The sequence below is a fragment of the Mauremys reevesii genome, linkage group 18 (genome assembly GCF_016161935.1).
Source record: "Mauremys reevesii isolate NIE-2019 linkage group 18, ASM1616193v1, whole genome shotgun sequence".
Classification (NCBI taxonomy): domain Eukaryota; kingdom Metazoa; phylum Chordata; order Testudines; family Geoemydidae; genus Mauremys; species Mauremys reevesii.
The window spans coordinates 31322770-31348159 of NC_052640.1; the positions used below are offsets into that span (position 1 = coordinate 31322770).

Below are 25390 nucleotides of genomic sequence, written 5' to 3' on the forward strand. Positions count from 1 at the left end.
GGAGAGCATTTAGAAAAACACCCAATCTTCATTTACAACTTGCCAGTAATAGAGAATTTACCACAACCCTTTGTAAATTGTTCTACTGATTAATTACTCTCACCATTAAAAATGTCCACCTTCTTTCAGTCTGAATTTGTCTAGTTTCAACTTCCAGCTGTTGGATTGTTAGACCTTTCTCTGCTAGCTGGAAGAGACAATTATGACCATTTTTGTTCCCCAGATGGAATCCAGGTATGGATTTTGACACTTTGGAATACAGAGCTCAAGAATGGTAAATCTCTGTGGTCCAAATTACACACCAATCATAACAAAGATAAAAGAGGATCAGAATAACCAGCTTGGCCTCCTGGTTTCTGGGCTAACTACTCATTAAAATGGAAGTGTTAGCTTGATTATTCTCTGCCTTTCAACAGTTCTATACCCCATCTTCATTGATAGCCTTGTCTGAACTAAGAATTTGCCTTGGTTACAACCATCAATGTGGCTGCACCCCTGGGCAGACAGGCACAGCAATTACTTGCCATGGGGGAGTTTATTTCTGCTTGAAGTCAGGGTAAACTCGCCCAATGCCAATAGCAGCTTGAGCTTCTTCACTAGAGGTTGTATTTGTGCAGCTACACTGATGGCTGTACTGGGGCGAATCCCCAGGCTAGATTCAGCATGTTTAAGGCCAGGTAGTGGCAGAGGGATAGTTCAGTGGTTTGTGCATTAGCCTGTCAAAACCCAGACTTGTGAGTTCAACTCTTGAGGGGGCCACTTAGAGATCTGAGCAAAATCAGTACTTGGTCCTGCTGGTGAAGGCAGGGGGCTGGACTCCATGACCTTTCTGAGGGCCCTTCCAGCTCTAGGAGCTAGGCTAGGTATAGCTCCAGCAGGGCCCCTTTTGGTCCCCTGTATAACACAGGTCAGAGACCCTCCCCCCGTAATTCCAGCATTTAGCTCAGCTCTGGCAGTGGCGCTAGAGCAGGCTAGCCAAGGCCATGCACAGAATATTCTCAAGGTTCTTCTCAAGAGGCAAAAAGCCTCCTGTCTGACTAACAAAGCAGGGGTGAGCTAAAGAGGAAGACGGAGCCGGCAGACGCAGATTCTGCTCTTCCTTTTGGACTAGGCTCCTGAGTCTGCCGGATTAGAGAAGCAAAAGCTCTCACTTCATTCAGAATCCATTATGGGTCTGGTTGTACATGCTCACAGCTCAGCCCCTCTCTGGTTCAATTTCAAAATGAACTTGCCGGCTGGCTACAACCTCACATACCTTCCAATTCTAGTCATGTTAAAAAAAGACCATAGGGTGGGGCTCTCATCTCTCTCAACCTTTGAAACACCCAGCTCCCCCTCTCGTGCTGCAAGCCCGAGCAAGAATTGCACACACCATGTTATTGCCATTATCCCCTTGCGCCATCTCGATAGGGGGCTGGAACAATGTGTATAGTGTGTGTGTGTGTGTGGGTGGGTATGTGTGTGTGGCGGGGGGAGAGGCTGAAGCCATTGAACCGAACTGCCAACCCTGTAGATGATGGAAACTGCTTCAAGCCGGGGGGGCTCCTGCACCGCCCACACCCTGAGTTGCAGCACCTATGCAGCTCAACCCACCTGGTATGCCTCACCCTCTAGCCTTTGGGGCAAGGCCTAGCATTTACTCTGGGGCTCTCAGCACTGGCCTGCAGTGACAGAGAGATTTGCCATGACTAACCACGAGACCTGAGTTAGGCCAACACTAAACACTATCAAAAAATTTCACCTCCTATGTTAGCATATCACCAGCACAATGGGGCCCCAACCTTGTCATCCACTAGGTGCGCCTGCAAACAGCTCATCAGCACCATTATCAAGAACAAGTTTGTTCTGGCTCTGCCAGGATTTTAAGGTCAGCGGATTCCACCCCTTCAGGTACCTGAGGAGCTAAACTCAGGTTCCGTATTCCACAGCCCCTGCACGTTACACCTTGCATAAAGCACCTCTTAGCCTTGGTCCTAGAGGCGAGCTGCCCAAGACCTGGCTCCAGCCGAAACCCGGCTAATGGATCGAGCTGACTAAATGCTAAGCTCTGCTGGCATGTGAGCAGGGCCAGATCCAGAAGAGTTCTGCAAGGCCAAGGAGCCTGTGCGTGAGGGACTGAACTGGCAGAGCAGCTTGGGAGAGCACATGCCCCAAGGCCCAGGCGAACCGTGGATGCTGTAAGAGAAGGGAATTATTGGTCAGACTATTACATCATACCCTTGGGTCCCAGTGTTCTACGAGGGAGTTGCCCTAGCATGCCCGGCAGCCCACTAGCACAGCTAAGGAGGGGCTATGGCCTAGCTGGCTATTCAGCCCCTCAGGTCCATTATTACTGCTCTTTGGATTAAGCAGCACCCAGGGGCTCAGTCAGGAGTGTGTTTCCAATGTGCCCTGTACAGCTGTAGTGAGCGATCCTGGACCTATTTAAGTCAATGACAAAACTTCCATTGATTACAATAGGGCCAGGATGTCATGCACATACTAGAGTCCCTGGCCCCAAGAGCTTATCCTTCCCTTCTAGCAGTCTGAAAACAGCCTTGCCATTCCTATGGCTAGTGAGCCCCCGGTACATTAGTTAGGGTAAGCAACACCAAGCGCGGGATTCAAACCTCATGGTTCAGGGCATGAGCCAATTACTGGGGTCAAAACACTTACCCAAGGAGCAGGCTGTTCCTTAATTGTCCACAAGGGGGTTTCTTGCACAGTTGTCTAAAGGATCTGGTGCTGCCTGCTGTGAGAGCCAGGCTGCCGGCCTACATGGACTCAGGTCTGATTTAAAGTGGCCATTGCTCCATTCCCATCCCCAGACATCGCTCTAATACACTGGTCCCTGTGATTGGGGGTGGGCACTCTCAGAGGTGGGGGGATGCCAATTGTCTGTGATGATTAGACTGTTTATTGCATCTACGAGGGAGATCAGTCACTGCTGTACTGTTCCAGCCCCTTCAGGAGCACGAACAGGAATACAAATTTGGCCACTTTTGGAGGGTCACTTTCTGTGCCCCCTGCAGCTCTCCCTGCTGTGGCCCGGGCGCCAGTGGAGCTTGCTCTCCCGCAGCAGCCAGGCGGAGGAGCTGGATCTCCCGCTGCGTCCCCGGGGCTGGAGGAGCTGTTATCTCTCTGCCCCAGCCCCGGAGGAGTTCTGGGCCTGCACTGATTGCGGGGGGAATGCCCCTGCTTGCCCCCCCTGCACACGTGCCTGAGCCCCTCCAAGCCTGTTGCTGAGATGGGGCGGCCAGAAGAGCTGAGCAGCCATGGCACCTGGTGGCTTCGGTTCTGGAAATCAGCCCCCGACACCAAAATCAGTGGCCACATTTGAATACCCCCTCGCTAGGTCTCAAAGCACTTTATAAAGGTGATGTCATCAGTTGCAGAAACTGAGGCACAGAGTGAAGAACTGCCTTGCCCAAGGTCACCAGCAGACCTAGGACTCAGGTTGAGGAAAGGCTACCGAGCGATGGAGAGGGGAAGGTGGCTCGCCCCTGGCATCCAGGGTGGGGCTCTGGTGTGTGTTTAACTAAAACACCTCATCTCCAGCAAGCAGCAACGTCCAGGTCTGAGGTCAGAGTTCCCCACATCTGGCGAATGTGACATCAAGGAGAATTTGGCTAAGTAGGGACTGAGTAAGGAGCTCAGGACTTCACCCACGGTCTGGGGAAGCCCAGGATTGAATCATTACAGCCATAAATTCCCCTTTGACTCATAGAGATGAATGATCCTTCCATACCAAGGACTGAGATGGTGTGGGATGATTCTCCATTGCCTTGTTCATGGCTATTAGCCAAGATGGTCATAGATGAAGCCCCATGCGCTGGGTGTCCCTAAGCCTCTGATTGCCAGAAGCTGGGACTGGATGGCAGGGGATGGCTCACATGATAACTGCCCTGTTCTGTTCATTCCCTCTGAAGCACCTGGTACCGGCCACTGTCAGAGACAGGATACTGGGCTAGAGGGGCCATTGATCTGACCCAGTTTGGTTCTTATGTTCTTGCCAGCACTTAACGCACCTGTTTAACTTTAAACAAAGACTTAAAAGTCCCACTGATTTTAAATAAAGCCTGTGCATAAGTGCTTTGACCTCCGCAAAGTGGGCATAAAATGCCACTAGAGCCAGGGGCGGCTCTAGGCACCAGCAAAACAAGCTGGTGCCTAGGGCGGCAAAATGTAGGGGGCGTCCCCTGCCGCCGGGGAGGGCGGGAGGCTGGGCCGGCGGACCTGCCGCAGGCATGGCTGCGGCAGGTCGACCGGAGCCCGAGACAAGCGGACCTGCCGCAGGCATGACTGCGGAGGGGGCGCTCGTCCCGCGGCTCGGCTGGACCTCCCGCAGGCATGCCTGCGGCACGTCAACCGGAGCCGAGGGACCACGGCACCCGCCGCAGTCATGCCTGCGGGAGCTCAACCGGAGCCGCGGGAAGAGGGGACCCACTGCAGGACCGGGGAAGGGCGGCGCAGCGCACCGCGCTGCTTGGGGCAGCGTGATTTCTAGAGCCGCCCCTGACTAGAGCAGAATGGTTTGAAGACTACCTGAAAGAGTTGGTTTGTTTTCAAGTCCTCCTGTTGCTTTGTACATAAGAAGTTCAGGTCTTGTCTACCCTGGAAGACTCTATGGCCAGTTGGAGAACTAGCAGGAATCTGCCAACACAGGTACTAGTGAAATGAAACCGAATTAACTGGAGTGGGGAACGGCTCACCTCCTTAGGAATGAGAGAAAAGGAGTGACCAGAGGAGCACATCACAGGAGCTGGGAATATTCAGCAGTCGGACTAGAAGGAGCTGCACCCTACTTCTGGCTTAAGCATGTGCCTTGCTGACTCAGCTCCTAGGGAAGTGGCTGAACTACCCCCTTTCTGGGAGGACAGGGCTCTGGGTGTGGGGGCAGGCCCAGGGTTTCAAGGAGCCTGGCATGTTTCAAGAAGTTGTGGTTTTTTGTTGTCTTCTTTGCTACAATGCTGGAGATACTGAGACAGGCCAGAACTGGACTTGGGGCACTGGGGGGGGAGGCCCAAAGACCTCACCGTTCTGCCTCCTCCCCTAATCCAGGAATGGGCAGCTGGGCCTCAGGCTACTCTCCATTAAACTGCCCTTTTACGACCCTTAGGTCTTGCCCAAGTGTAGCATGCGCCAGCCATGTGCACATCGCACTCCCAGCATGGCCCTGACCTGTCCCTCACACTGGGGGAATCCTTAGCAGCAGGCAGGCTGAAGTCCTCTCTGTGTTGTTGGAGACTGGGGAATGTCTCCATGGTCCTGTAAGAAAAGCTCAGATGGACTTTAGACATCAGCACTTTCCTGTGGTTAAAATCCACCCAGTGACTTGCTGTCTGACCACTTCCAACTCTTTTATCAATAGTGATTTAACTGAAACCAGGCTGTTCTAACCACAGGGAAATCATCTCCTTGTCAAGGGATCCCACACTCCTGCCCCCGTAAGTTGAGAGCCGAGGAAGCTCCCAATGGATTCCGGGGCGCTCAGAGAGCACAGCCACAGAGCACGGACCATGCTAGGCCTTCACTTAAAAACAAGGGCATTTGTGTGTTTGCTTTTTGTGGGCCTCCATTCTAGACTCTGCCCAAGGCTGGGGGGCATTTTTGTCATGGCAAATGTTGGGGAAAAGGCAGGGCTTTGTCATGGCAAAAGGGCAGACATCACAAATTCAGAGGAAAACTGATTGGAGAGAAAGTCACACATTGTCACTGAGTGGAGCCAAATCTCTTTCATTTTGCAGTGGTGATGATTTGAAAACATTTCATCCTAACGTGTTCTTCTGAAGAAAATGGTTTAAAAACCCAGATCTGGCTCAGATTTCTTTACACTGAACAGACAGAGCTGAAAGTTTCAAAAGGACAATCAGGGCCAGATTTTCAGTTCTGCTCTCATTTAGATTAATAAATGGTCAGGTTTTCAGAAGAGCTCATGCAAATGAGATGCTGGGTTCCCTTAAAAATCCAGCATATAGAGAGTACTTCCGTATAAATACATGGGAATCTTGCTCGGTGGCTCAGGTTACAAAAAGCATGGGTCTGATCCCCACTGGCCCACACCCTTACATTTATACCGAGTGCCCATAAAACCCCAGCACTGCTATCTTTGGAGAATTCTCATCTCAGAGCATTTTATGCCCTTGTGGTACAGGTGCAAGGCCATAGGGGGAGCAGGCCATGTGACTTGGCAGGCAACCCCCTTATAAGTCACAAAAGTCCTGGCTGTGGCAAACATATAGCGTTAGCCAGAATGGAGCAAGGGCACCCAGTTTTCTCCCCAACGTGCTAGTGACCCAATGGCCCAGATTCTCTGCAGCAATCAGTCCCCATGGGGCAGGAGCCACTTACAGCTCCCTGATCTTCCGGCCAGTTTTACACCGTCCCCTTCCCCATCATCTGCTGAGGTTAAAGCAGCCCAGGGGCTAAACTCTGCCAAGTAATTACAGGTGTCTAAGGAGCCATCTACCAATCAGGGATAGCCAGAGCATGCTCTTACCCTGCCCAGCCCTCAGTACCCATTCTACTGGTTGCTGCAGACATAGGAGCTGGCTTTGCCAGCTACACACCTTCTGGCAACTCCATCCTGCCAGCAGAGGAGATGTGGCCAGGTTCTGTGCCCATTGCACTGCCAGAATGCATAAGAATGGCCCTACTGGGTCAGACCAAAGGTCCATCTAGCTCAGTATCCTGTCTTCCGACAGTGGCCAACGCCAGGTGCCCCACAGGGAGTGAACAGAACTGGTAATCATCAAGTGATCCATAACCTGTCACTCATTCCCAGCTTCTGGCAAACAGAGGCTAGGGACACCACCCCGCTTATCCTGGCTAATAGCCATTGATGGACCTATCCTCCATGAACTTATCTAGTTCTTTTTTGAACCCTGTTATGGTCTTGGCCTTCACAACATCCTCTGGCAAGGAGTTCCACAGGTTGACTGTGCATTGTATGAAGAAATACTTCCTTTTATTTGTTTTAAACCTGCTGTCTATTCATTTCATTTGGTGACCCCCTAGTTCTCGTGTTATGAGAAGTAGTAAACAACACTTTCTTATCTACTTTATCTACACCAGTCATGATTTTATAGACCTCAATCATATCTCCCCTTAGCCCTCTCTTTTCCAAGCTGAAAAGTCCCAGTCTTATTAATCTCTCCTCATATGGAAGTGTTCCATACCCTTAATCATTTTTGTTGCCCTTTTCTGAATCTTTTCCATTTCCAATATATCTTTTTTGAGATGGGACAACCACATCTGCACACAGTATCCAAGACATGGGCGTACCATGGATTTATATACATGATATTTTCTGTCCTAGTATCTATCCCTTTCTTAATGATTCCCAACTTTCTGTTCACGTTTTTGACTGCTGCTGCACACTGAGTAGATGTTTTCAGAGAAGTATCCACAATGACTCCAAGATCTCTTTCTTGAGTGGTAACAGCTAATTTAGATCACATCGTTTTATATGTATAGTTGGGATTATGCTTTCCAATGTGCATTACTTTGCATTTATCAACATTAAATTTCATCTGCCATTTTGTTGTCCAGTCACCCAGTTTTGAGAGATCCTTTTGTAGCTCTTCGCAGTCTGCCTAAGTCTTAATTATCTTTAGTAATTTTGTATCTACAAGTTTTGCCAACTCACTGTTTATCCCTTTTTCTAGATCATTTATGAATATGTTGAATAGGACTGGGCCCAGAACAGACCCCTGGGGGACACCACTATTTAGCTCTCTCCATTCTGAAAACTGACCATTTATATCTACCCTTTGTTTCCTGTCTTTTAACCAGTTACTGATCCATGAGAGCACCTTCCCTCTTATCCCATGGCCGCTTACTTTGCATAAGAGCCTTTGGTGAGGGACCTTGTCAAAGGCTTTCTGAAAATCTGAGTACACTATATCCACTGGATCCCCTTGGTCCACATGCTTGTTGACCCCCTCAAAGAATTCTAGTAGATTGGTGAGACATGATTTCCCTTTACAAAAACCATGTTGACTCTTTGTCAACAAATTATGTTCATCTATATGTCTGACAATATTGTTCTTTATTATAGTTTCAACCAGTTTGCCCGGTACTGAAGTCAGGCTTACAGGCCTGTAATTGCTGGGATCACCTCAGGAGCCCTTTTTAAAAATTGGCATCATATTAGCTAGCCTCCAGTCACCTGGTACAGAAGCTGATTTAAATGAGAGGTTACAGATGACAGTTAGTAGTTCTGCAATTTAACATTTGAGTTCCTTCAAAACTCTTGGGTGGTACCATCCGGTCCTGGTGACTTATTGCTGTTTAATTTATCAATTTGTTCCAAAACCTCCTCTAATGACACCTCAATCTGGGACAGTTCCTCAGATCTGTCACCTGAAAAGAATGGATCCGGTTTGGGAATCTTCCTCAGCCGTGAAGACCAGTGCAAGAATTCATTTAGTTTCTCTGCACTGGCCTTGTCGTCCTTGAGTGCTCCTTTAGCACCTCGATCGTCCAGGGGCCCCACTGGTTGTTTAGCAGCTTCCTGCTTCTGATGTACTTAAAAAAAATTGCTATTACTTTTTGAGTCTTTGGCCAACTGTTCCTAAAATTCTTTTTGGACTTTCCTACTTGTATTTTTACACTTTGTTTGCCAGTGTTTATGCTCCTTTCTATTTTCCTCACTAGGATTTCACTTACACTTTTTAAAGGATGCCTTTTCGCCTCTCACTGCTTCTTTTACTTTGTTGTTTAGCCACGGGGGCTCTTTTTTTGGTTCTCTTACTATGTTTTTTAATTGGGGGATACATTTAAGTTTAGCATCTATTATGGGCGGGGGCAGGGATGAGGAGGTGCAATGTGTTTATCCCTGAAGCAGCTCTATAGGATTTCACATGGTCCAAAACACATCACAGGCAAATTGTTCCAGCAAAGCTTCCCTCCAGCACGAGATGCGGAGACACCACAGATCGGCTCTGGGGAAATGGACCGGCCCTCTGCAACCAGTGGAAAAGAGCCAGCTTTTAGAAAACAGATCCCATGCTCTTAGCACAATGTTCCACTGGCTGTTTAGGAACCATCCCAGTGGCAATTCACATGCCTGCCACCGGACAATAATTTCCAATCTACCAGCCCTGCCTGGTCCCCAGCTGACCTCCCATGGCATCCACTGAGGCTAAACCAGTGGCGTACCAGCACTGCTCCCCAGCTCCCATCATGAAGTGTCTTGTATTAGGGGATGGGGACAAGCATGAAGACATTTAACTGGCCTATCACCACTCTCCTAGGCAGGACTGCACTGCAGGGCAGCGTACTACCCTCTTAGTTTCCAGCTGTCAGCTCTCAAGGCCAGATAGAAAGGGCCAGAGTTAATGGGGTGCCCTGTGTTAAATGCTGCCATAGGGAGAGCTCCTTTCCCAGTGATGCAGGGTGGTGCAGGCCCCTCCTGGGATGGCCACTGAGACAAGGTGAATTCCGCCCCCAGGAGAGATGAGGTGGCAAGTACAGCGCCCAGCACAATGGGGACCTGAGCCATGACTAGGGCTCCTAGGTGCTACCGTAATACACCTAATAAATAACATACAGCGCCCAGCACAATGGGGTCCTGAGCCATGACTAGGGCTCCTAGGCGCTACCATAATACACCTAATAAATAACGTACAGCGCCCAGCACAATGGGGTCCTGAGCCATGACTAGGGCTCCTAGGCGCTACCGTAATACACCTAATAAATAACGTACAGCGCCCAGCACAGTGGGGTCCTGAGCCATGACTAGGGCTCCTAGGTGCTACCGTAATACACCTAATAAATAACGTACAGCGCCCAGCACAATGGGGACCTGAGCCATGACTAGGGCTCCTAGGCGCTACGATAATACAAATAAACACTACTACTACTAATACTAATATAATTAAATCACATCATCATTATCTCCACTGTGCCCACCCCTGGGCTCTGGGCCATCAGGGCAGTCTGATCTCCACTGAGAGAGCGGCATAGGAGCTGAGCTAGCACCAACTGCAGAAGGGGTGCTCTCAAGTGACACAGCCCCTGGCTACCCTGCTTCCTGCCTTGCCAAACCAGCGCCAGCCACTTTGGGAACTGCGGTGGCTGCCTGTGAAGAAGTGGGCACCAGGAGGGCATGGACTCTCACAGGGAACCCTCAGTCCTGTTCCCACCCTTAGTAAACATGGCTACACTATCTGCCCCCTGCAAGCTGCGTGAATCCTGCACCACACTGGACTGGCTGCCCCCTTGGGGCCATGTTCCAGAGTATCAGTCACACTTAGCGGAGATGACGCCCCCCAGTGAATGAAGGCAGCATATTACCTCAGTCCTTGCATCCAATGTCCGTGCAGACAACGTCCTCTTCGGAGCTCAGCTGGGGAGCACTGGAGAGACGTAGAACATGAACCCAGCCACTGCAGGCTAGGGCCTGGAGCGTGTCCACTGACTGCAAAGGAAGCTGACACTGGCTGCTTCATTGTGACATCTCTCAAGGATCTCTGGTGCTTGCCTCTTGGAGGAGAAAGGGTGGCCTCCTCTGTGGAGCAGCCACTGCACTGGGCCTGCCTCAGTGGCCCTGTCACGGGGTGGCCCAGTCGAGATGCTGCAAGTTAGGAAGTTGTTGAGCTGGACCGAGGAGACTTTGTGCCATCGAGTCTGACCGTTCCCTAGCAGAGTCAGGCGGTGGCACTGGCACTTCTGGTGAACCCAGAGAGTGTACAGCCCTTGGACGGGCGGGCACGGCTGCCTACCAGTGATCCTTCCAGGGACTGACTCACGGCGATGGCTGTTGCTGCAGGGCTCTGCTCTGGGCAGTACTGACCGGGGCCAGCCACAAGGGAATGACTGACTCCTCGTGTGCTCATGACCAGACGGCGCATGCCTTAGGACGTCTGACTCAGACGGCCTGATTCTCCTCTCCCTTGCACCAGTGTAATGACATTGACTTCAATGGCGGCACTGCTGAGTTACATCAGCAGGTGGAGTGCCCCCCCCCTATATTTATGCAACCCCTTCCCAGGGCAGAGAAGAAATGGCCCTGCTCAAGGCAGGAGTCTGAGGCTGCTCACCAGGGGTGGCTCTAGCAATTCCGCCGCCCCAAGCACGGCAGCACGCCACGGGGGGGGGGGGGGCGCTGGTGGTGCACCGGAGCCGTGGGACCAGCGGACCCTGCACAGGCACGCCTGCGGGAGGTCCACCGGAGCCGCCTGCCGCCCTCCCGGCGACCGGCAGAGCGCCCCACCGTGGCATGCCGCCCCAAGCACGCGCTTGGTGCGCTGGGGCCTGGAGCCGGCCCTGCTGCTCACCGCAAGGTGTGAAGGGCTGGGGCCCAATGTCCTGCACCTCATGTGATCACTGCACCTGTGGTACGGGATGTGACATGCTCCAAGTCTGATGTGTGTGTCATGCTCCCTTTGCACTAGGGGCAAAGCCGGGGGAGACTCAGGCCTTAGATCCGCTGCTCACGTACCAGAGCGCAATGGCTCCTTGCAGGCATCGCACTGGGTGCTGGCCACGAGCGAGTTCTTTGTTCGGAGGAGCCCTTGAGTTGGTCCCCCCAGCTGGTGTGACTCAGCCCAGCTCCGCTGGCGGTGGTGCTCTCCTGCGGGGATCCGGCCCTGTTTGGAAGACTGGGTGAACCAAAGGAGAAGTGTGGGCTTTTGGGTTCAGGGGCTTTTTGCAGGGAGTGTTCCTCAGCATGGAGACTCCATTAGACTCTGTGTCTAATGGGGTTCCTGGTGACCGATGCAGAGCCATGATCAATGCACTACAAACCCTGGGCGACTAAGCACCACAGGAAGCCTGCCCATGGAAGTAACTTGGCAGTACCCCAGTGCCCTCTGATTGGTCCAGGGGCACTATTTAAGCCTCCAGGGCAGTCCAAGAAGCTCTCTGTATAACTTAGAGTTCTTGGCCCTGACCTTACTCCCTGTTTTGGACCCCAGCTCTGTGCTTCAGTGCAGATTCCTGACTCTGGTTATGACCTTCTGCTTGACTCCTGCTCCCTGACTCTGGCTGGATGGCTATTCTGACCACTAGGTCTGACTCCCAGTCATGACACTCTGGTTGCACACCTGTGTCACGCCATTGGCTTCTGTGGAGTTATTCCTGACCAACAGCCATGACAAGGAAGCAGGATGAGGCCCTAGGAGTCAGGTATTGACACTGACTCCTGATGGATGTGAGTGCAGGGCTCACAGTCAGGAGAGTCTGTCCACAAAGAAGATACAGCAGGAGGAGGATCTGTGTCACCACTCCCGATCAGTGTGCCTCTGAGGGTGAGGGGGACTAGAGTGTTCACATTCTATTTCTGGGGTTTGAAGCCATTTTAACCCAACTCCAATATCACCCACATGTCCTTCTGTGACCTCAGAACCAGCCACGTCCCCCCATATCCCAGAATCCTTCACAGCCACGTCCCTTAGTGCAGAATACTTGGGCCGTATGGTCACCCCTACCAAGCAGGGAGACCATGAAACCATAGGAGGTGCAGTCATGGCCGGAGCTTCCATTTAGGCGACCTAGGCGGTTGCCTAGAGCACCAGGATTGGGGGGGGGCGGCATTTTGCCACCCTCGGCAGCAATTCGGTGGCGGGGGGGTGGTCCTTCCACGCTCCGGGTCTTCGGCGGCAATTCTGCGGTGGGTCCTTCACTCGCTCCAGGACCCGCTGCCGAAGTGCCCCGAAGACCGGGAGTGCGGCAGGACCCCCCCGTCGCAGAATTGCCGCCAACGACCGGGAGCGCAGAAGGACCCCCCGTCGCAGAATTGCCGCCAATGACCGGGAGCGTGGAAGGACCCCGTCACAGAATTGCCGCCAACGACTGGGAGCGCGGAAGGACCCCCCCCTCACAGAATTGCCACCAACGTCCGGGAGCATGGAAGGAACCCCCCCCCTGTCCCAGAATTGCCGCCAATGACCGGGAGCGTGGAAGGACCCCCCCCCCCGTCGCAGAATTGCCGCCAACGACCGGGAGCGTGGAAGGACCCCCTCACAGAATTGCCACCAACGTCCGGGAGCATGGAAGGACCCCCCGTCGCAGAATTGCCGCCAATGACCGGGAGCGCGGAAGGACCCCGCCCCAGAATTGCCGCCAATGACCGGGAGCGTGGAAGGACCCCGTCGCAGAATTGCTGCCAACGACCGGGGCGCGGAAGGACCCCCGTCGCAGAATTGCCGCCAACGACCGGGGCGCGGAAGGACCCCTCCCGTCGCAGAATTGCCGCCAACGACCGGGAGCGCGGAAGGACTCCCCATCGCAGAATTGCCACCAACGACCGGGAGCGCGGAAGGACCCCCCCATCGCAGAATTGCCGCCAACGACCGGGAGCGCGGACGGACCCCCCCATCGCAGAATTGCCGCCAACGACCAGGGCGCGGAAGGACCCCCATCGCAGAATTGCCGCCAACGACTGGGAGCGCGGAAGGACCCCCGCCGCAGAATTGCCGCCAACGACCGGGAGCACGGAAGGACCCCCGCCGCAGAATTGCCGCCAACGACCGGGGCGCGGAAGGACCCCCGTCGCAGAATTGCCACCAACGACCGGGAGCGCGGAAGGACCCCCCCGTCGCAGAATTGCCGCCAACGACCGGGAGCGCGGAAGGACCCCCCCGCCGCAGAATTGCCGCCAACGACCGGGAGCGCGGAAGGACCCCTCCCCCCACCGCAGAATTGCCGCCAACGACCGGGAGCGCGGAAGGACCCCCGCCTAAGGCGCCAAACCCTGGCGCCGCTCCTGGGTGCAGTTCTCCCATGGATCCCGGCAGTCTCTAGAGGAGAAAGGGATCATGAGGCACCTGACTCGCATGGGGCCCTGAGGTAGCTTTTCTGAATCAAAATATTTGAGTTCAATTTCTCACCAAAAAGTCAGTGGTGCAAAGATGCCATTTTCCAACTCGCTGTAACAGGCCCCTGCTCCCTGCACCCACCACTGAAATGGGGCCACCTCTGTGGCACAGAATAGGCCTGACTCAGAGGGAGCAGGCTACCTACTGAATCAGCCGCACCACTTCCTGTATTCCTCCTGCCTGAATCCATCCAGCCAGCACCGTGTGCACGTATTTCTGCACTCAGTCCCCCCACCCCCCGACTGGGAATAAAGAAGGAACCTCTAACTGGGTCTCCATTGTTAAAGGATTTTGAGCAGAGATGAGCCTGAGCCACAAGTTTTAGCTTCACATCTGGATCCAGATGGCCCCAAATCCTTTAGGCCATCTCGAAGGGACAGCAAAACTATGTCACAAGAGGCTCTGGTGGGGCCAGCTGTTGTTTACTCTGCAGCTACAGGTGTGATTTTCCACCCATTCCAGTTTCACTCCAGGATAACGCTGTTGGGCTCTGTGCTGGCATAGGGCTGGCACAGCTCTGGAGAAGAGGTGCTATAAGACACCTTAATACCCTTCTGATTGTGGGCTGATCTAAGTAGCGCTGGCTGGTAATGATCAGCTCCAACAGCTGGAGGTTGCTGATACAGCAGTGTCCCTGCCCCTCCCCTTTTCCCAGCCACACCTCCTATCCTGGAGGCTGCGAGGGAAGTGGCGTGGGTCTGGTTCTGATGGGTCTGTGCAGCTCTGAGATTCCCCACACCAGCAGGAGTCCCCAGGAAGCTGGTTAAGCTGGCTTTATGGCCCCTTTGTGCTGCCCAGAAGTACAAAAAGGCTGTGTCAGGGCCAAAGATCTGGCTCCTTGTGTGCAGGGGAGTTACACTAGCTTTACGCTGAGTGCAAGTGAGAGCAGACTCAGCCCTTCTGCTTGCAAAAGGTAACCTCCCACGTGCCAATCGCTGCAGCAATCTCTGATGTATTTAGGGTTTGGGTTCTGAATCCTGCCATGTCCACGGAGGGCTAGTGCTTTGTGATGCAATATGTAAGGGTCTCTCGCTGCAAGGCCTCTCAGGGCATGGCAGAAAGCACGCCAGCAAAAGAAACAACACAATGACATGCATTAAGCTAAGCCATGTGACGTCTGGGCCAGAGCTTAAAAAGAGGCCTGTCCCAGCCAAAAGGGGCCGTATGCTTGAGCCCCGGAGAACGCACGGAAAAAAAATAGGGAGTGCTTAGCACCCACGGACCGTGGCCCCACCTGCACTCTGCCCCGAGGCCCTGTCCCCAGTTGGCCTCTTCGCCTGTAGCTCTGCCCATGCTGTGCCTCTGCTCGCCCCCGCTCTGCCTCTTCCCCCAAGACTCCCGCTGCGTGCTCCTCTCTGCCTCTCTCCCCGTCACTCACCCGTAAGGCGCTCAGGAGAGGGGGTGGAGAGTAGCGGGGGGGCTCTAGGGGGAGGGAACAGAGGTGGGAAGAGGTGGAGTGAGGCGTGTGAGGGGGGTTCTTGGGGGAAGAGGCTGAGTGGGACTGGGAGTGAAGCACCCACCAGCAAAAACAAAAGTCGGTGCCTGGAGGGTCGGCAACCCTAGTGTCACAGGACATTTGGCCTGTTTGCTCTTGCCAACTTATGACACGTGCGCTATTCAGAATAAACTAGTCTAAATAGCCTGGCCTACCTATCATAAAACAGTTTTTACTATTCAGACCAGCCAGCATACAGTTAAAAAAGGCATTTGGCTCAGTTAAGTGGTGCTTTACCTCAACACCATAAGCCAGAAGGTTTTCAAACTGTGGGGCGGGCGGTGGAGCGTGGGGTGATGCCAGGTGGCTTCACACCCTGAAGAACAGCAGCAAGACACGGAACAATGCTATAACTACTGAATTGCAAGTAAAATAAATGAAGCTATAAAATAGATGAACATATTTATATACAATATATGAAACTGCCGTATCTTTTTTGCATGCTGAGCACCAACCCTGAGCATCAACCATCTCTCAGCCAGTGTCCCGTTTTCAGTTTAGGGAACTATGGTCCCCCTACTTCTTGGTGAGTGGAGACGGTTACAGCCTGGGAATCCCTAGACTTGGCCCATCCTGGAAGATGTGGGCTGGCTGGAGAACCCAGCCCATAGTGGAGAATGGGGCCATGTGGAAACTGACTTAGGACTCCCATGGGGCACCACAGTTCAATAGCTGACTCAAAATCCTTAGGTTCTTTTGGCCAAAATATTTCAATTTGGGGGCATTTGGTTTTTCAACAATTTTTTTTTGAAATTTTACATAGAAAGCTGATATTTTTCTCTATAAGGTGGATAGAAAGCTGGTTAGATCATTGGGCTCAACGGGTAGTGATCAATGACTCCATGTCTAGTTGGCACCTGGTTTCAAGTGGAGTGCCCCAAGGGTCGGTCCTGGGGCCGGTTTTGTTCAATATCTTCATTAATGATCTGGAGGATGGTGTGGACTGCACTCTCAGCAAGTTTGCAGATGACACTAAACTGGGAGGAGTGGTAGATACGCTGGAGGGTAGAGATAGGATACAGAGGGACCTAGACAAATTAGAGGACTGGGCCAAAAGAAACCTGATGAGGTTCAACAAGGACAAGTGCAGAGTCCTGCACTTAGGACGGAAGAATCCCATTCACTGCTACAGACTAGGGACCGAATGGCTGGGCAGCAGTTCTGCAGAAAAGGACCTGGGGGTTACAGTGGACGAGAAGCTGGATATGAATCGACAGTGTGCCCTTGTTGCCAAGAAGGCTAACTGCATTTTGGGCTGTATAAGTAGGAGCATTGCCAGCAGATCGAGAGATGTGATCATTCCCCTCTATTCAGCACTGGTGAGGCCTCATCTGGAGTACTGTGTCCAGTTTTGGGACCCACACTACAAGAAGGATGTGGAAAAATTGGAAAGTGTCCAGTGGAGGCAACAAAAATGATTGGGGGCTGGAGCACATGACTTATGAGGAGAGGCTGAGGGAACTGGGATTGTTTAGTCTGCAGAAGAGAAGAATGAGGTGGGATTTGATAGCTGCTTTCAACTACCTGAAAGGGGGTTCCAAAGAGGATGGATCTAGACTGTTCTCAGTGGTACCGGATGACAGAACAAGGAGTAATGGTCTCAAGTTGCAGAGGGGGAGGTTTAGGTTGGATATTAGGAAACTCTATTTCACTAGGAGGGTGGTGAAGCACTGGAATGGGTTACCTAGGAAGCTGGTGGAATCTTCTTCCTTAGAGGTTTTTAAGGTCAGGCTTGACAAAGCCCTGGCTGGGATGATTTAGTTGGGAATTGGTCCTGCTTTGAGCAGGGGGTTGGACTAGATACCTCCTGAGGTCCCTTCCAACCCTGATATTCTATGATTCTATGATTCAAAAAAATCTCTAAGTTGCAAACCCATTTTCCACTGACAACCAGTTTTGATGGAAAAATTTTGCCCTGCCCAAGTTGCTTTGAAAGTGCCTTGGTGAAAGGCTGGGTGGCCAAAGCCTGGTTACAATGATAAGCTTTGGGCCATGTTTGATTTTCTGCAGATTAAGTAGCTGGCTGTAGCTAATGCTACCTGTTGCTCTTGCTGTGGGGCCTGCTGAAGATTATTTCAGCAGAGTTTGCCCTTTAGTTTTACTTTATAAACAGACTTTCTCCAACAGGTAACCCCCCTGTGAGCTCTTTCACCAATTCTTACTTTCCTTTCAGGTTATTGCTAATTAGTCACTATCTTGTCTAACTTTCACTATTAGACTCTGACCCTCCCTTCCCTCCCACACATCTGTTTCATATACACATTCCTGGCATTTGCTAGACCTTGTGGCCAAAAATCCCCTGAAGGAACAGAAATTTGGTTTACAAAATTCGTTACCTTGCTCTGGGGCCTAATGACTGTGACAGTTTCTTAGGATTTATGATCTATTCATAATAATGATACATTGCAAAGGAAAGACTCAGCTTCTGGCCGTGAAGAACAGCAAAGTTGGGGGAGAAGACAGCACCTGTAACTGGGCTAGTTAATTTAACTGGTGTAGATTTCTCTGCCACCAGCATGGGTTCTCTTTGTTGCTGTGACACTTGCTGGTGTGAGGGAGTTGCAGAGTTCCTTAGGACCGGCTACAAACAGATATCAAAGCTGTACTCTTCCACCCACAACATGGAACTACCAGTGATGCACGCAGAACCTCCCTCACTACAGTATGCAAGAGCTTTTCCAGCTCGGCTTATCTCTGTAGCTAAATAAGCACACCTGCATTCTGCCTTAGCCAGAGGAGCCTTGGCTCACACCCTGCTCCAGCTAGTTCTGCTCTCTCCCAAACTCAAACATTCAGAAGAGAGAAAAATCCCCATGCTTCAGGGCATAGTCCAGTCACTCACTGCTCCGAGTCAGGAAGAAACTTCCCCTATGAACGGTTTATTGTATGGATCCTAACACCTTCCTCAGAAGCAGCTGATTGTGGCCACTGTTAAAGCCATGATACTGGATAGGATGGACCAGTTGTCAGAGCCAGTCTGGCAATCCCTACATTCTCCCAGGCGGCTGTAGGGGCTGGCTATCTCTGCTGCACTATATTCCTCAGTGATTGCCATCTCACGCTCGGCCAGATAAGAAGAGTTTTGCAAGTAAGGAAAACAGGGAAATGTGAGGCTATTTTGTAACAGTGATAAATCCATGCAGGCAACTGGGAATCCCATTGAACTAATTTCCATTACAGGATGACAAAATTTATGGACATGGGCAAGGGCTGAGAAAAGAGAGAGTTACATTGGATGAGCCACTTCCTGAAGTCTTTACACAGGCAAAATGCCCATTGACTTCAAGGCGAGATTGCCCCAGTCAGCAAGGAGCAAGGTCTTCCAAAGAGCTTAGTAACATTTTTCTCACAAAACATTTTTCCCCCAGCAAAGAAATGCAGATTCAGATAGACACAGACATTGAGAATATGAGTCAATTTCACAGAATTGTTTTGGTGAAATAAAAAACCAAAAAACCCCACCCATTAAAAAAATTCCAAAAAAGTCAAAATGTTTTGTTTCCCCATTTTCTAAATAGAATGGGTCTACTTTTCAATTCAGACCAACATTTCATTTCAACATTGCTTTTAATGAAATATTTTAAAATAAAATTAACAATCTGGTTATACAAAAATAAGTGGGTCTGACTTATCAGAATGATCAGAATGATCCAGGTAGCCTACTCCCATGAGAGAAAAACATTTAAATCCATAAATAAAATATTCTTGTGTTCATATTTTAACATATATTAAAAAAACCATATATATATATATATATATAAACCACATATTTTTAAATAGATCTTTCCAGTACAAAGCTATTTTAAATTAAACCATTGTATATAATAAATACAGAACCTGTACAAATATTAATCTATAAATTATTACAGAGCAGGGCATGCTGGTTGTTTCGAAGGTCATGTTTCATTATGTTGGCATACCCTCCAAGGGTACAACAGTGCCTTAGGACATCAGCACAGCACCAGCAGGTGATGCCACTCCCAGGTAATACCTGGGAATTAAAACTCCTCTAGAGTCATTTTGACAGCAATACAAATTAGCAGGCCAGATCCTCAGTGAAGTCTGTGGAGCTAAACCAAGTTACTCCAGCTGAGGATCTAGACCATGGTCTGGGATCTCAAAACAACCTCCAGGAAAGCACAACAAGGGGCATAAAGAGAACAAACATCTGCAGCAGTCATGTGCTGCGTGTTGTTGGATCCTGGTTAGGAGAGACACATACTCCACAGTGCACAGCGACTTAGTCAGGCTGGGTCACTGGACCTTTGAATCACTGGAAAATCAGGCCAAGTTTAACAACGTTTAATGTTCAGACAGTCAGTGCTGCCGGGCCACAGTAACCTCATGATCTGATCTGACCTGGGAGTGACTGGTATGAAGCTGCTTCACAGGCTAGCGGGCTTCAATCCAGCTAGTGCAGGTAACAATCGAGTGAAGACATGGCAGTGAAGGCAGTTACAAGCCCAGCGTGGACTCAGCTCGCTGTCTTCAGTGCTGTTGTTACTCGCGCTAGCTGGATTCAAGCAAGCTAGGTAGCCCAGGCACCGCTTTTGCTGTGTAGACATACCCTTTGCCAACTCCCAGCAACTCTGTGTTGCTGGTGACGTGGAATAACCAGTTAATCTCACATATAATTTAAATTTCTATACCTGGGACCAGATTGTCCATTGCCCAGCACCTTGGGTCATCATTTGCCCCAGTGCTAAGTGAGCGTAAATTGTTACCATTCTGTTTTAGAGGCATTTTATTACACTCACTTGTCATTGGTGTAAATCATTGCTCAAGGTGTCGTGCAATGGAAAAAATCAGCCAAGTGGGCAAAATGGGTTAAACTAGGGTTGCATCATCAGGATAGATCAGGGGTGGGCAAACTTTTGGCCTGAGGCCACATCTGGGTATGGAAATTGTATGCAGGACCATGAATGCTTACAAAATTGGGGGTTGGAGTGCAGGAGGGGGTGAGGGCTCCAGCTGGGGGTGCGGGCTCAGGAGTGGGGCCAGAAACGAGGTGTTCAGGGTGTGGAAGGGGGCTCTTGGCTGGGGCAGGGGTGCAGGTGAGGGGGTGTGGGCTCTGGCTGGGTGTGCAGGCTCGGGGGTGCAGGAGGGTGGGACTAAGGGGTTTGGAGGGTGGGAGGAGGATCTGGGCTGGGGAAGGGGTTGGGGTGTGGAAGCGGGTTAGGGATGCAGGCTCCAGGCTGCGCGTACCTCAAGCAGCTCCCGAAAGCTCCCTCTGGCTCCTATGCTGAGGCACAGCCAGGCGGGTCTGCACGCTACCCCATCTGCAGGTGCTGCCCCTGCAGCTCCCATTGGCCCTGTTTGCTTGGGGTGGGGGCAGCATGCGGAGCCCCTGGGCTGCCTGTATGCGTAGGAGCCAGAGGGGGGCCATGCCGCTGCCTCCGGGAGCCGTGCAGAGCAAACGCCTGACCCTGCTCCCTGGCAGGAGCTCAAGGGCTGGATTAAAATGTCTGAAGGGCTGGATGCAGCCCCTGGGCCATAGTTTGCCCACCCCTGGGATAGATGCTGGTTCTTTGTGCGTTTGAATCCAGCCTGTTCTACTGTAAAGGATCTCAAACAATGCAGTAATGAACCATTCCTGCAGAATCTGGTAGTGCTTTTGATAAGAAAAAAGGCACCTTGGCTTCTGTACACTGTGCAGAGGTATCTGGAAGCTCTCAGGCGAGCTTTCCATAAGTGTGTGGCCCCCAACAGCTCCCATTGAGACCGAAGGAGAATCCCCTCCAACCACTTGAGAACAACAGAGAATCCCTCCCACCCCCAAGAGCAATGGTGGCTGCTGCATGCCAAGCACTTTGCCGATCTGGCCCCGAGGGACTGTCTGTCCTGGCACATTGAGTGTGGGACCAGAACATGACATGGCTCTGGTGTACCTGCGCTGAGCTCCTGTGCAGCCACTTCTCAGGGTTAAACAGGAGTTGTGTATTTCATTCAAGTATTCTTTGGAAGCCTGGCTCCGTCCCCACTACCAGGTCTGGGCGGCAGCCATCTAGGGTTCCCTGGCTCCCACTGGGCAGCTCATTCAGGAGCGTGAGGAACCCTCCTTTCTTTTTGTGCCTTTCCGTCTTTTCCTTTGATCTCTGAGTGCCTGCGGCGCTTTCTTCCCTGAGCCCCTGGCCAGTTTCTTCAGGAACTTGCTGTAGTTCCCGAGCACTTTGCATCCGTCAATCTTTTGCTGGAAAGTGTTAGTGGCTTCAGGTCTCTCTGGGGTGCGCATGGAGTTGGGCAAGACGCCCTCGAGACAGAGGGCGCAGACCGTGTTGGAGAGAAGCCCTTTCACCGCCCAATGAGTGCTTTCGAGTTTGCCAAGTAGTGCAGAACCTGGGGTGCTCAGCACCTGCTGCTGCTTCCTGATGTTCTCGAGGGCGTCGTTCATGTGCACCAGAGTTCGGTATAGCTCCTGCAGCATGACAATCTTTGGCTGGTCTCTTATATTCTCTGTAGGAAACCACTGTACAGCCTCATCACAGAGTCGGCGAAGCTCGGATGTAAGCAAGCCCTGGTGAGTCAACTGGAAATAAAAATAAAGATGCAATGCCAGCCACCATGGGAGAGATTGACAGTTACGTAGCCAGTAAAGGAAACCCTCTTAGACAAACACCTGTCAATGATTGTCTGACTCCTGCCTCAACATGAGGGGATGGGCTAAATGACCCCTTGAGGTCCCTTCCAGCCTAAATGTCTATGATTCACTACATTACATTTATAGCAACAGGACACTACCTATCGTGGGACCTCAAAGCACTCTGCAGACGTTAAGGAATTAATTGTCACACCAGCCGACAGAAATAGGTCAATATTATTATAGCCATTTTATAGATAGTGAAACTGAGGCATAGAAACATGAAGTAACTTGATTAGTGAGCTGATGACAAAGCCAGAGCTAGAACCAGACCTTTTTGGTACCTAGGTCAGTGCTTTAATTACCAAACCATGCTTTTTCTACTATAGTCCTTGCACTAGACTAGAGGATCCAGTACTAGTGCTTGACAAACTACATACATATTCAACAACATGAAAATGCAGCTACTTCTGGGGTGGAGAGTAGCAGCCAGCAAGCTAAACCACAGCAGGAGAATGGGAGATGTTGGCTGAGGACATGACACAAATTTCAGCTCCATGTTCATACAGTGCAGGCAGGACTGCGGCTTTTAAGATCTAAGAAAACTCCCACACTCTAAATTGCTTGGAACCCAGTTCTCCTCTGGCAACATGGCAAGGCTGGTAGCTTTGCTGGTCACGGTGCTGTAAGGAACATGAGTATGTCAGAGGGAATGCTTACACTGCTTGGGCCTGCCTAGTTAGATGGAGGTGTTCTCCACAGTCAGCTCTCAGGTGATTACTCTGACAATGGCAGTCAGGTACATCCAGCCAGACGGCACCAGCTGTGCTGCTGGAGGCACCAAACACGTCTTAACATTCCTCTGATCTATGATTCATTGGCCTGTAAGTTCCCTCCCACACACACATTCTGGCCAAAGCTCAGGGAAGCACTGATGGGCTCTGGGGAAATCTAGCTGGAGGGAAGGTGACTGTGTCAGCGGGGTTATTCCCCCAGACCACCCACACACTTCCAACGACTCACAGTGCACCAGTCTGCCATCCCAGCTAGTCATGCTGACTCTACCACGTGGTATTTCCAGCAAACTCCTGTCCCAACAATACGGCAGGACACAGAGCAGGTCCCATGCCTTTTTTGGGCAGAAGGATCCCAACCTCATTGCATGTCAGTGAAACAGCCACCTTCATGGCAGACACTGGGGACCGAACTAGTGACCTCCAGAGCTAAAAGCATGAGTCTTTCCAGCTTGAGCTAAAGAGGAAGGCTGTGTGCTGTAACAGGCCCCTATGAGGTGCTAGGCATGGCACCCAGCCTCCACCTACAGGGAAATCAGTCAGCTCCTTGCTTACTCCATGGGGTCATCCCTGTGGCTGTCACCTTATGGGTACAGTTATGCAGTTACCAGCATGGGCCAGCCACCTTCCCCAACTCTGCTGGATGCTGCTGTTCTTAAAAGCAGCGCCTTGGGTGCTGGAGAGCTGTACCCTCCATGCAGAGCTTAGTGCACCACTTGAGAGATTCTCCCAGCCAGAGGTGCCCCCTGGAGGGCAGCACTTACATAGGACCAGAACAGCTCCTTGGCTTCCTTTTCCATCTGTCTTGTCTTTGCTGTGATTTTGCCCAGGGAATTCAGATGACACCCTCGGCAGGGGGCAGTGCTGGAGTTTACATGTGCCAGACATTGGATGAAGAGACCCTGAGTCAGGGCTAGAAAGGAATAGAAAAGAGTTACATCAACTGATGCAGATGGTAGGGAGACACCAAGATACCTTAGCCCATATTGGAGGCCTTGTATCAAGGCAGGCAGTAACGAAGGAGGTGTTAGCTGGAAACCTCCGTGCTTTCTTTGGAAGGAAAAAAAGTAACATGTAATTGCTTCTCTGTTAAGCTCTCAGATCAGCTACTGGCCACATACCACTCTGCGAAAGCTGGCAAGATCAGAGCCCAAAGTGTCTCTTTTAGCACCAGCAATCGCTGAGCACATCAGCTGGCCATATAGCAATGTGTGGCAGAGCAACTGAGGGGAGGGATAGCTCAGTGGTTTGAGCAGTGGCCTGCTAAACCCAGGGTTGCGAGTTTGATCTTTGACAGGGCCGTTTAGGGGCCTGGGGTTTAAAAAAAAAGCCTGAGGATTTTTCCTGCTTTGAGCAGGGGGTTGGACTAGATACCTCCTGAGGTCCCTTCTAAGCCTGAGATTCTATGAATTACATGGCTCTCTAGAGTGGTTTGACGCTAGGACTCAGAGTGCTTTGCAAAAGCAGGAGTCAGCCCTGATTTTCCCAGGGTTGGAAAGTGACAGCCAGCGTGGTTAAAGCATCAGTGAAAACAGTCTTCGGTTTGGATGTCAACATTCCTCTGCATGTTTGCAGCCCACACTGCGTAGCATTATGCTTGTGCAGGAGGGCCAAAGACTGACTTGGGAGCCAGGCTACCTGCCCCTGGGAAGTGGATTCTAGTGTATCCAGGGTACCTGAGCTAGGATCCCTGCTTCTGCTCTCAAGGCTGACACGTGCCTGCTTCTTAGGAAGCCAGTTACAATCCCTGTGTCATTTCTTTTCCTGTTAGCTCATAGGTGGCCTGGTTTTACTCCCACTGATGTCTATGAGGCCCTGAGTCGTTTGCTCTATAACCGTGTTCTCCCCTGGGGGGCCCAGGCTCAAGCAACCTGCTTGGGGGCTCCCCAGTAGGGGGCCATTCTGGCTCCCAAGTGGAATTTTGTCCTTTGTCCGTCTAAGCAGCAATGCTCATGGGAGGTGTAAATGACACTGTGGGGCTAAGCACAGAGGGGCTCATCCCTTGGGACTCTCCCAGCCGGGTATCTGGGGGTATCTGAAAGGTCCTAGAAGAGACCTAAGAAGCTACAGGTTCTGCTTTCCCCCCTCCTCCCCCTGTATAAATATTGCAGAAAAACTAGAATCCAAGATTTCTAACAACTCCTTGGGCAACATTCATAGATTCTAAGGTTGGAAGGTTTAATCTAGTCTGACCTTCTGCAGAACCCAGGCCAGGGCACTGCCCGAAATTACGTCTCCATCCAGCTCATAACCGCTGCATGAGGCAGACTCATCAACGCCAGTTCCTGGCCAGAAACCTGCGGGGTGTCCCAGGGTAATTTCTTTTGTTCATGTTCTAGTCCCTAACTATATCTACTTCCCTAAATCTATAGCTGGGACACAAGGGATCCACAAGGGTGGAGAGGAAGGTGCCTAAATACCTTTGTGACTCCTACCCTATGTATCTCCCTGTTTCTCTCATATGCATCACTGTGGTACCTGCCTTTGGTTAGTCAGCATTCACCCTCATGGCTTCGATGACACGATGCAGTTAAAGTAAACATGGTCTAGATAATACTTGGCCCTGCTATGAGTGCAGGGGTCTAGGTGACCTCTCGAGGTCCCGTCCACTCCTATGATTCAATGATTCTGTGCTGCCTGGGGTGCCCCCTCCCCTGGCTGTGTAGCTAGGCGAGTTTGGCAAAGGATTTCCACCAGAAGTTTTCTGTTGGAAAATGATGAT

The 25390-nt window shown here is 51.3% G+C and overlaps 1 protein-coding gene across 1 annotated transcript; it reads right to left on the reverse strand.

Moving 5' to 3' along the window:
• Nucleotides 1–21334: 21334 nt before the first annotated feature.
• LOC120386298 (leukemia inhibitory factor-like) lies at nucleotides 21335–23524 on the reverse strand. The gene is made up of 2 exons (XM_039505448.1): nucleotides 23433–23524; nucleotides 21335–21823 (listed from the first exon to the last, which is right to left on the reverse strand). Exons 1-2 carry the CDS (start codon nucleotides 23466–23468, stop codon nucleotides 21335–21337), a joined length of 525 nt encoding a protein of 174 aa, XP_039361382.1. The 5' UTR covers nucleotides 23469–23524.
• Between the last annotated feature and the right edge of the window lie 1866 nt (nucleotides 23525–25390).

Coding starts and splice junctions, on each gene's coding strand:
- LOC120386298 (XM_039505448.1), bottom strand. CDS start 23,468: ATGGAAAAGGAAGCCAAGGAGCTGTTCTGGTCCTAT. Junction 21,824..23,432: donor AGGAGCTGTTCTGGTCCTAT/GTAAGTGCTGCC, acceptor TTTTATTTCCAG/TTGACTCACCAGGGCTTGCT.